Source organism: Hippichthys cyanospilos, chromosome 5 (assembly GCF_059441005.1).
Source record: "Hippichthys cyanospilos isolate Australia breed blue-spotted pipefish chromosome 5, RoL_Hcya_1.0, whole genome shotgun sequence".
Taxonomy (NCBI): domain Eukaryota; kingdom Metazoa; phylum Chordata; class Actinopteri; order Syngnathiformes; family Syngnathidae; genus Hippichthys; species Hippichthys cyanospilos.
The window spans coordinates 23,535,394-23,547,302 of NC_142373.1; the positions used below are offsets into that span (position 1 = coordinate 23,535,394).

The 11,909-nt window shown below is 40.7% G+C and overlaps 2 protein-coding genes across 5 annotated transcripts in view; one reads left to right on the forward strand and one right to left on the reverse strand.

Annotated features, from left to right (window-relative positions):
* The window catches only part of LOC148424044 (ubiquitin carboxyl-terminal hydrolase 9X), a 40,477-nt gene extending 36,892 nt beyond the window's left edge, over positions 1 to 3,585 (forward strand). For all 4 annotated transcript variants that reach the window (XM_088415047.1, XM_088415048.1, XM_088415049.1 and 1 more), the window contains 3 exons: positions 269 to 481; positions 1,227 to 1,325; positions 1,738 to 3,585. In XM_088415047.1, the coding sequence (XP_088271173.1) occupies positions 269 to 481; positions 1,227 to 1,325; positions 1,738 to 1,986 (561 nt within the window). In that variant the 3' untranslated portion in view covers positions 1,987 to 3,585. The remainder of the gene's footprint in view (positions 1 to 268; positions 482 to 1,226; positions 1,326 to 1,737) is intronic.
* Positions 3,586 to 4,858: 1,273 nt separating this feature from the next.
* LOC148424045 (large ribosomal subunit protein uL2) lies at positions 4,859 to 6,643 on the reverse strand. The gene is made up of 6 exons (XM_088415714.1): positions 6,577 to 6,643; positions 5,973 to 6,116; positions 5,747 to 5,888; positions 5,312 to 5,530; positions 5,123 to 5,238; positions 4,859 to 5,054 (listed from the first exon to the last, which is right to left on the reverse strand). The coding sequence occupies exons 2-6, from the start codon at positions 6,108 to 6,110 to the stop codon at positions 4,896 to 4,898; spliced, it is 774 nt and encodes a 257-aa protein (XP_088271840.1). The 5' UTR covers positions 6,111 to 6,116; positions 6,577 to 6,643; the 3' UTR covers positions 4,859 to 4,895.
* Positions 6,644 to 11,909: the final 5,266 nt, after the last annotated feature.

Consider the following 11,909-nt stretch of genomic DNA (forward strand, 5'->3'; position numbering starts at 1 on the left):
GGATCAGGACACCCCTAAATAATGATTTTGTTTGATGATTTTGTTTGTTCAGTCCGAGTGGACACGGAATAGGATATATATATATAATATAATATATATGCAGAATTATGCAAATTAGCGAAGGCCATTCACGGCTCTGAATTTCATGTACTCGCAATGGAGGTCGCAATGTGCTTTTTGAAAATTGTTTGTTTGATCACACGAGTTTCCGCCATTACACTTGTAATACAAGGGTTTCTTTATCCTTGTGTCCGTGATGTGCACGCAGAGTAACGGCGACCTGAAACGAAAGTGGACGTGGGCTGTCGAGTGGCTCGGTGACGAGCTAGAGAGGAGGCCTTACTCTGGCAACCCACAGTACACCTACAACAACTGGTCACCTCCGGTCCAGAGCAATGAAACATCCAACGGTTACTTCCTGGAGCGCTCGCACAGCGCACGCATGACCCTTGCCAAGGCCTGCGAGCTTTGCCCCGAGGAGGTAATGAGCTGGCACGCCAAACGCACTTGATCCAATCCGTTGTTGTTGTAGATGCTTCAATTACTACTACACGGGCATTAACCTTGTACAGTGTTGACAATCCAGTTTTTTACCCTTACTGTGTTGGTGTTTATAACCAAACTGTCAGCACCCAAGACCTACTTAGGCTGCCACCATATTATGAGCCATACAGTGGAACCTCCATAGTTGTGATGCAGTTAGAAGTCGGTCAAATTTTGAAGAAACTGATGACGTTGACACCTTCTTTATGGTCAAGTTCATGTATGTTACACCACTGTTTGAGGAGAAAACAAGGATACAGTGAAACAACTCATCTTAACCCTTTGAAAAGTTTGCTACAAGAAGGATAAGACAGTTTGAAAGTGTTATCATCCTTGATACCAGTAGGTTTTTTAAATTTTTATTTTGTAATTGTTTTTATTCATTCAAAATACGGATCAACAAGGAATATTTTTGCGTGGGTCATTTCATTTAAAAATGTAAGATGAGTAAATTATCGCTGTAAATGAAAATCCAGATTTTTTTTTCTTTTTTTTGCGCACCACTATTAATTACGGTAGTCATCTATGGCTATACAATAATGTGTACGAATGAAATACTGGTGTTTGCGTATGTCAGTGTTGAAATCGGTGAATAACCATTCCCATAGTTTTAAATTGGCCTCATGCATCGGATGGACACACATGTCATCAATCTATGTGTTGTCTTCCTATTTTTTTTGCAGGAGCCGGATGAACAGGAAGCCCCAGATGATCAAGACTCTTCTCCACCTGAGGATACCTCTTTGTACCCACATTCTCCTGGAACCACACAGTTTCAGCAGGTAGCCGTTGTTCATCACTTTGTATTATTAACAGTGAACTTTTGCCCATATTATGGAATGCACAAATGGTTTTAAATTATATACTATCCAGTTATTTCACGACGCTGGTTTAAAAAAAAATGTAATAATCTAACACATAGTGCGTGTGGAAATGTCTTACCTAGATTTATTTTATAATAAAATGGTATTTCAAGTGTAAACTCACCATTATAATAGTCTTTAATCATGTATAGATTAGACTTGAATTCAATGTCTGGACCGCTGCTAATATTAACGCAGCTGCAAGTAACTATCAACCATTTTCAGGCTAATACCCCAAATGAGGTACTATACAAATAAAGACCGCCTCTCTGTATAAATTTCACTCTTCTAATCTAATCTTTATTTTGATGCCATCGACTTCCTCCCCCAGAACAACCATCCTCACGGGCAACCATATACCGGCCCGGCAGCGCAGCACATGAACAACCCTCAGCGCCCCGGGCCCGCCTCGGCGCCGACACCGGGCCCCGCGCAGGCCCCGACTCCGGGCACGGGCCCCGGCGGCCCCGCGCCCAGCCCGAGAGCACAAGAGAACTGGGAGAGCACGGAGGAGATGGGGCCCGCCGGCCCGGCCCTGGCCCCCGCCTCCAGCCAGGCTCCTGCTCCGCCCAAGGAGTAAACGCCGCACTCATCCCCAAGCCCCCTCTTCCGCCTCCTCCCTCCTCTGCTGTGCCTGGAGCCTCTGTCGTCCAGCTCTCATTACCCCCTCCTCTGCGCTCTTTGGTTCTCGGAGCATGGCCAGCGGGGGGGCGCCGCAGGAGCGGAGGGAGTGGATTTGAGAGTTCTAAGTAAAGGAAAAAAAAAAAAAAAACCCACACAAAAAAAACTATTAACCCAGAGCTGGCGATGATGATGAAAGGTGTACATAATGTTCATGTTGGTGACTGTTGGGATCGCCCAGTAGCATCACTCGCTGTGCTTGGCTGTCGGGGAAAGAGGTTGCAGATCGTACCGATGACAAAAATGGATACTATACGGGAAAAAGAAAAAAAATCCCCCGCCCAAAAACGATACACTTTGTTTTCATCCCCCATGTTCAGCAGTAAGAGTTTGTTCCAGCCAATGGGACGGTTTAACGGTCATTCAACTGAAGACTACGCCGAAGAAGGACGCGTTTTGTTATTCTCACCAATATGTTGTCGTCGTCGTGATTTTGTTCCCCGTGTGCCGAGTTTGTTTGGCCGTCGGGCAGGTGGGCTTTCACGCTTTTTGACGTGAAAAAGCAGTTCATGCAACATTTGGTCAGAGAATCATTGCCTTTTTTTTTTTTTTTTCATACATTTTTTTGTTGTTGTTTTTGAATCTCCGTCAGTCAATATGCTGTAACATTTAGCATGGCTTCTCACCAGAATAGTGTAGCCCGAAGAAAACCATAACAACCTAAAGCTGTTCTTTCGCTACATCTTCACAGGGTGTGTTACTTTTTTTTTTTTTTTCACCTACAATGAGGGCAATATTTTTGAACCAGTGTACGACTAAGTGGCTTTCCAATTGCTCATATAATCTTCACAGTTTTGCTGATTGGATAGACCGTTTAGATTGAAAGAATCTCCGCCCCTTCCGAGAAAAAACAAAACAAAACATATGCAACATAACCGCTGCACCGGCAGCCATCTTTGTGATGTATCATAGAGCGCGTGGTTGATCTTGCATCTCTTCTGTGGAGCCCACGCCACCCCCATGCCATGTGTCATTTGCCATCTTGCTCGTTGGCCACGGGGGTGCCACGGGAGGGGTTACTTAGGAATAGCAGCTGGTTAGTCACATTGCAACTAACTTGTGATCCTGTAGTAAAAAGATAAACATCAGTAAATACTGTATTTAATTGGTAACTTGAATACGTGTTTTTTTTTTCTTTTTGTCTAAACCATACCAAATACTCCTGCAAATGAAAATATTCTGCCCACCGTATTATATTTAAATATTTTGCTCTTATTTTATAGAATTTATTTTGTTGTATTTCACTAAAAAATAGAATTTGATTTAAAAGGAACATTTTTGTCCTTTTGTTATTTTTAAAGAAGATATTGACTGTACAGAGTTCTAATCTGCGCCCTGTTTTTTGCCGACTTTTGTTTTGGCCATGGTGTGACGTTGAATTCTGGAGCTACAGTCGCGATGTGGACTTTCACTTTGTGAGGTTTTTTGTGCACAGAAATATAACAAAACATAAAAAAAAAACATTGCGCCCTTAGCAAATAAAGAAAATTGAATCTTGGTCTGCGTCATGTTTACTACTATATCAACGACATTCTTGGAATCCTCAAGAAGTATTTGAAGCCTGCCATTTAGTATTGGTAGTTTTGGCTTTGTGGACAGGTGCCCAATCTTTCTCCAAAAATCTTATCACTAGCAGATAGCCTGAAGTGCACTGAAGACATGTTTGACTGGACTTGAAAAGACAATGAAATCGCATCTGCAAATGACATGCTCCCTGAACCAGTGCAAACTTGGCACTCACTTGAAACAAAAGCGGGAAATACTTTGTGTGGTGATCTATTTAACTCTTTAAAGCAAGTGAGTGCTTGACTGTCTCAAGTTCAATATTTCTGGCAGATACCTGTAAATTACATTGTGGTTCTGTGCTACCCACAAATTACAATGTGGTTTTGTGCTACAAATCAACTAATAATCAGCAAAAATTAACCCTATCATAATCAAGCATTTATAATTAAAATGCCAAGCAGGTAACTGCTGCATGAGCAGGGAATTGTGGGTCTACAATGAAGATGCCTACCTCAAACTTATTTTGAAATATGAATATCTTATATTAACACCTTGTGAGCAAGTGACCAATGACTTGCCCACTCAGAAAAAAACATTCCTTAATGAACCCCTCCCAATTGATTCAACTGCTTCTTTTTGAGTGCTTGTAGTCAAATTCACTTTTCTGCATCATTACGCAGACTTCAAATATTTTTTTTAAATGCTGGGTGTCAAGTGTAAACCATTTTCAAGTGTTATAATTCTGACCAAGCACTCTTATGTAACTTTCATTTTTTTTTTTTTCTCTTACAAAAAAAAATACAGCATATATTACTTATAACAAGGGTACTTGGAAAATTTGTAAAAGTTCCCACTTCCATAGATTAGGTTACAGGCCCAGGGATTTTTTGTCCCATGGCTATTTTGTAGTAGTCCCAGAGAAGTGAAAATGATCACCAAATTACCACAATACGTAATCAAGTGTAATCTATATTTCCACAGTACTGGATGGATTATTTACGAGAAATTGTAGAATGCAAGCTACCCTGCTGGGAGTCGTCCCGCACTGGCTTATTGCGTATGGAAAAATTGCTCCACTCCACTAGAATCTATAGATGGATAGGTGTGTAATGAAGCGCCGGGATGCCATTTCATGTTATTGCGACCATTCGTATACCCACTGCCATTATTTGAAAAGCTGTTGGCCACATTGTCCCAACGGGAGCGAAAGGGTTAACTCAACAGGTCGTAATGTTTGTATACGATGTGTGAAAAACAACAAAACATTGCTTTGGAACAGTTTTTGTTTTATTTTGAGCAAACTCAGTTCTCCTTCTCCTGGACGGTCTTTGTTCCACGCAGCCTTCCAGTACGACGGGCAGCGATGAGACCGACCTTGCGACCGGCGGGCGCGTCCCTCCTGATGGTGGAGGGCTTGCCAATATGCTGATGGTTACCTCCGCCGAAGGGATGCTCAACAGGCTGCGCGTGCGGAAACGGATGATGAGCGCGCGTATCGAGCCGGCGGCCTCCGGCGCGAGAGCGCTTACGTTCATAGCCACGCCACGGACACGTGGCCAGCAGTTCCTCTTGGCCTTGTACTTGTGGTAGGCGCGACCAGCCTTCAGGATGGGCTTGTCAATACGACCTCCACCAGCAACGACACCTACGCGCACGCAAAACAATCCCATCAAACAAAAACGCGTAGATGGACGCGATCCTCGCGGACTGATCCTCACCGATGACGGCTCTGTTGGCCGAGGAGATGACCTTCTTGGATCCAGACGGCAGCTTGACTCTGGACTTCTTGGTCTCCAGGTTGTGCGAAATGACAGTGGCGTAGTTTCCAGAGGCGCGCGCCAACTTGCCCCTGTCACCAGGCTTCTCCTCCAAGCAGCAGATGATGGTGCCTTCAGGCATGGTGCCCACGGGAAGGACGTTGCCGATGTTCAGCTGGGCTGCAAAGTGCAACACAAAGGCTCACTGCTCCTCTTTTAGAAAAGGGGTGTCCTCACTGATTTTACCATTGGTTGCGCATAAGATGAAGTAACAAAGAATTTACTAAATTAAACCCATCCGACAACTGTAATCAGACCCGAAGTCATGTAAGAATTCTGCAACCTGTTCCAAACACCTCTTTGCACATTGTCAAGTTATGAAAATGTTCCCCTTACCCTTCTTGCCGCAGTATATGAATTGTCCCGTGTGGATGCCCTCGGCAGCGATGAAGAGCTCTGTCCTCTTCTTGAAGCGGTACGGGTCACGGAAAGCCACTTTGGCCAGCGGGGCTCCACGGCCGGGATCGTGGATGATATCCTGAGAGGGGGCAGGAATGTCACCTCAAAATTCCCTCACAAGGAGAAAAAAAAAAAAAAAAAAAAAACTAATTCCCGGACGTACCTTGACGATTCCCTTAATATAGCCATGGCGTTCGGCGAAGTCAATATGGCGGAGTTTAGCGGCACCTTTTCTGTGCTTGACATGGGCTTTAAACACGGAGCCCGCGCCTTTCCTCTGTCCCCTGATCACACGTCCCATTGTGAACTGCAAAGCCGTTCAACACAAAAACATACACGCGATCAGTGGAAACACGACTCGTAATGGTGTTACTCAACTAGTGCTAGCTGCCGGTCTTTATACACACACCGCTTGAATACACACCGCTATAATAGAAATGCTTCAACAAACACCCGAGATCAAAACGATGTGAGAATTATTCAGTTATGTATGTAATAATTATGCATTATTCAGTTAACGTACGTATCAGTTGAAACGGTGTCTAGCAACCTAGCTTGCTCACACTCCCAACAACGCTATATCGCCACTAGGCCACACAAATCCCTTGAAATCAACAATTTTCAAGGTTATATTTCCCAAATAATGGGTATATCCCCCGTGCTAAGATGCTCGGCATCTTTCTAAATATTCATTTATAGTGGATGACAGAATTGCATTTTAGTTTCGAGCAGATTAGAAAACTACGGTAATCTAGAAGTTGTCGTACCTAAACTCCGTTGTCGGAAAGAGGAAGTTGCAGGCGAGAGCCAAGGTTTTCTTCCGGGGGAATTCACGATAGGCTTATGGGAAATGTAGGCATATTGCGCTGTCGCCACCAAGTGTTTTTTGTTTGTTTGTTTTGTTTTGTTTTTGTTTTTTTTATGGGCCGGAATATGTGCGACGAGGGAACTCGAACTCAGGAAAGGGTGTTGTTATAATTTAAGGAATACTTGTCATTTTAAAAAGTGAAAATGAAAACAAAAAAGAACCAAATGTATGTATCTGTTAAAGGTGTCAATTTATGGAGCAGTTATGAAGTAGAATTTAAACAATATAAATCTATGGCCGTGTTCAGAAAAAAAAAGACGTATTAGAAAAATACAAAAGATATATCGAGAGAGTAAGATAGTATATAAACATTCAAAACTTACATGTGAAAAATAAGAAATATATATATATATATATATATATATATATATATATATATATATATATATATATATATATATATATATATATATATATATATATATATATATATATGTGACTGTATATATGAATTACATTATGAGTTTATCAATATTAATGAAGAAATCTAATAAAAGGAGTGTGACTTGTGTTGTCTTGTGTGATTTGAAACAATATGTATATTAACAACATCCAAGGAAATAGAATACAGCAGTAGGACTAGATAAATTTGATACCTCTTCCTATTTCCTTTTGAACCGATAAACATCACTGAACTGCAGTATATACTGACAACTTCTATTACTTGCTTCTTTTTTTTGTTTTGTTCTCAAATTTGGAAATGTGCTTTTTGTCCATCAATCTATCCATTTTCTATAACCGATTATCCTCATAAGGGTCGCAGGCTTGCTGGTGCCCTTCCCAGGTGGCTTTGCGCAGTAGGCGGGAACACCCTGAAGTGGTTGCCAGCCAATCGAAGGGCACATAGAGACGAACAAGCATTCACGCACCCTGTCACACCTAAGGACAATTTAGTACGTCCAATCCGCCTGCCATGAATGTTTTTGGAGTGTGGTAAGAAAGATTTGGCACTGGCCTTGTCTGGGCTTGGTGTTCAGGGTAAGGAAGGAGATATGAAGCGCAAAATGAGGAGAAACCAGATGGGTGCAACTTGGGTTACTCCGGCGACAGACTCATAGGAACTTTTATAAGTGGATGGAACTCCAGGGGGTTCTCGAGATTTTCAATAAAAAAAACAAACATGCAAAATCCTTTGAAAATAATTGTTGAGTTGTTGAGAGAACACATTATTTTTGGTGGACCAATACAAATGATGTTTGAAGGGTTCTAAAGTTTAATAAATAAAACATTGATGGTATGTTTTTAATCTCTCTCTTTTTTTTAAACCCCAAAATTGCTTAGCACTGGTTAAAAAGTACTTGAATGAAAACATATTTCACAGGGGTAAAAAAAAGTTGAAAACCACTGCTCTAGATAGCAAACATGTGACATTAAAGACATTTGCTTGCTGCGCCAGGTGCAACCTCTTGTTGACTGTGAGACGTCTGACACATACTTAGCGAGCATATTAGCAGATCATGATGCGGTCCCCAGAAGGATGTGAGACTCAGACCTGCCGCAAGACTCCCTACCACACACAAATTCTCTGCAAGATGAGCCAAGCAACAGAGGCTCTTGCCAAATTTGAAACTCTGTAGCTTTTATTACCAATATAAAGTCATTCTAATTTAACTGTTATCAAGAGGAATCAAATACCGTTTAACACCCTTTAATTAAGATCCATTTGCGAAGAGTATTTATTACATGTTTACATTGCAACACGCGACTGTCACAGCTGACAATAGTACATTTTGTTCCGGAAATAAAAGATAAATGTGAAATTGGACAATAATAGCATACCATAGGACAACTTAAAATGATGTCTGCTTTAGAAAACTGGTTTATTTAACAGAAATAGACAACTTGTGACAATGCGCAGTATGTCTGTTTTGACTTAATATGACATTCACAAATAGTTCTTGAAACAGCTAACAGTTTGGGTATGTATCTCTATCGTCAATTTGCACTGGCTTTTGCAGTTGAACATGGGCAATTTCATATACTAGTTTTTGATTCTGAACATTCCTTTCATATTCCTTTTATGGCAAAACTAGATAATCAATTCTTACTTTGAGTAAAGGTTGTTAGAATTCTAAAAAAAAATGCTGATGAAACTAGGCTGCATTCACCGTCTAACCCACATCTAGTTACATTTACTCTTGACCGACCTTCAAGAAAGACAATAAGACTCAGAGAATCACCTTTGAAGCTTACCAACTCAATGAAGACACACAAGAGACTTTAACTAGACGTTGTATTTTTTAAAAATCAAAAAATAAAAGATACAAATTAATTAAAGGGCAAGTCGGGTCAAAAAAGTCCTCCAAACAAATATGTTATAAATGTCCCCACTAATCTAAACACAGGATTTTGATTAATACTGTATCTGTGCTTTATGAATTAAGCATCAAAATCCACCAGTCAGGAGCCATCTCAGGGGCCAGCTACTTTGTTACTTTCTGTCGACCATAAATGACATCACAGTTTCTCAGGCTCAGCTAACAACGAATCACAGCTCACCTGTTTTCTGAAATTTTGTCACGTGACATTCACAAGCTGAGCAATGATTGGTCATTATTAATGACCTTGTTCAGGGCTCAAGTAATGAATCTGACACCTATTCTGAGCCCTGAGAAAGAGTGATGTTTTAAGTTGACATCAAATGACAAAAATAAGAGATGCTTGGTTCCCTTCACTATATGTGCCATTTTTAAACACGTGGGGCTGTGTAGAACATAGTCTTGTTCAAAAAATTTTTTGGGTTGACTCCCACTGTAAATGCATATATATCAGTGGTGGACCGTCCGAGCCAGCAAGGTCTTCTCTGCTAGACTAAAATAACCTGATATTATCATAATTACAATAAGCTATACTAATTATAATAACTATAATAAAAGTCCATTTCATTATACATTTATTTTTACTAAATATATATATATATATATATCTTATATATAAAATTATTGTTCATATTCTGTTCTTTTCATGTCATTTTATATCCTTTTGGTTACGCTCCTTGCAGTGCTGCAGTTTTATTTAAAATTTTTAGCCAATTAGAATTCAGCTAACTTGTGTCGCTATCCTGTGTGAAATCTGCCTTTTCCCGAAGCCAGGGCAATTGCATCAACACAGCGCGGGCTTCTGCGCAAGTGCAGATGGCAGTGGCAGATGTCAGTGGCCCTAATGCTTAATAGACAGCTGTAATAGTCAATCGAGCCATAAGTTTGCCATCTAGAAGCCTCACGTTGAAATCAGCGTGACTGGATGCTCACTGCACGAAGGCGGTGCTACGTTGATCCACCATGTTTAGCGTTAGTAGTAGTTAAATAAAGTTATTGAAAAAAGAAAAGAAAAAACATGTTGCTCAACTGTAAGCTAACGACAGCCATGACGCATAGCGTACATCAAAGCCAAACCCACAGACATTTTTCAGAAAATTCAAATCTACTCGCTTTTTTTTTAACCCACAATGGCTGAAGAAGAACAAAACAGAAATTGGGCCAACGTGACTTTTAGCATTGGCATCCATGTCAATACAAAAGGATTTTTTATTAGAAATGAAACACAGAAACTCTTTAAGCAAGTCATTAAAGTGTTTTTGAGGAAAGAAAGAAGAATGGTTTTTGTGCTGGAAGAAGTGGGAGACACGCGTTTTGGTGAGTCGAGCATTTGATTCGTTTTTAATATGTTTTCGTCATTTTGTTTCATTCATATTCATTTGTATTTTAGCGAACAATCTTGTTTTAAGCTTGCCTGGTTTTGGTGTCATGTTCTGTCTGGATTTTCCCTGTTGTGGCTTCATTTTGTGGAGTTTGACTTATTTTGCTTTTGGGTTCATGTTGTTTTTCCCTGGTGTCTGTCGTTAGTGTAATTTGTGTCACCTGTCATGAGCGTGTTCCAGCTCTAGTGTAGCTCTAGTGTTTCTAGTTTCGCCCAGCTTCTGCTAGTGATGAATGGTTTTATTGAGCCCATCTCATCCTGCCTCCCTGCATTTTGGATCCACCTTCCCACATCCAACATGACACTTGGTGGATTTCATAAAACTTTATGGACAAATCATTTAAAATTATTATTAATTGTTTTAAGTATCACGTGTAAAGATAAGTTACATAACACAAATTTCTGTTGAGTTCAACAACATATTTATATGATAAATGTGTCAAATAAATGTCAATAAATGTCAATCAGTCCTGTATTATCCAGCAGATGCTACTGGAGTACAAACCTCAATACAGCCTAACTTTAAGATTATTTTCCTCGACTGTTAAGCAATTATGATCTTAAAATGGTATCACGTATGTACCGTTAATGTTCAAACCAACAATTGATCAAAATACAAAATGTTTTTTTTTCCATAGACGTCCTACGTACATAGCAGTATTCTGCCTCACACACCCACATTGAAAATGCAGCCCAACCACTCAATAACTTTTGGCAAGTGTGATGAGCTTTCCGGCCTTCTAGTGTAACTTGACTGCATGACTTTCAATTAATAACTTGTTCAAGTTCTGGTTATGTTCACCCATAAGTCCCTGTGCTCGATCATTTTTCTTGTTACATGCTGTGCATGAAATGAAGCTTTGGATAATGAATACTGTACTATACGTTTTTTTTTAAATCAGACTGTCACGTAAAATTAAGGATGGGCTTTTTTTGGTGAAAATTCAAGATGAATCCAAAATACACCATAATCCGTTCGTCCCTCTGTCCATCCTTATTTTCACATGCAGGATAGGGCTGTGGGTGCAAGTACACAGGGAAGCCACTTTGTCTAACTCTTTTAGGCAGATGCTTAAATATTCCCCTGGCTAACCAGGTCATCCCTGGGACCTCCTCGCAGTGGGATGTGCCCACCAGGGAGGCATCCAGGAGAAAGCCAAACATGATGCCTTATATTCCATTGGTTTTACTTGTTCTCAGAATTTAAATAGTGGGCATTCAGAAGCTAAAAGTGACCTTTGCCATGATTATCTGTGCATTATCCTAACAACATATGGCCTACCACTGCCTTTGACGGGACTCAGCAAAAACATTGGTATATAGTATGCAAGAGTTGTGTGTGCGAGCGTGGTGGTGGTGGCGATGGTGGTGGTGGTGGTGGTGGTGGTGGGGGGGGGGGTTCTTTTGATTATACAAGTGCTTTACGCTTAGTCGACCTAAAGGACATTGGGGGCAAATGACAGTCGGTCACAGATGGCTCTTTGTGATGAGCTGGTGCCTTGATCAACATCCGCTGTATGAGCTTGTTCCAGA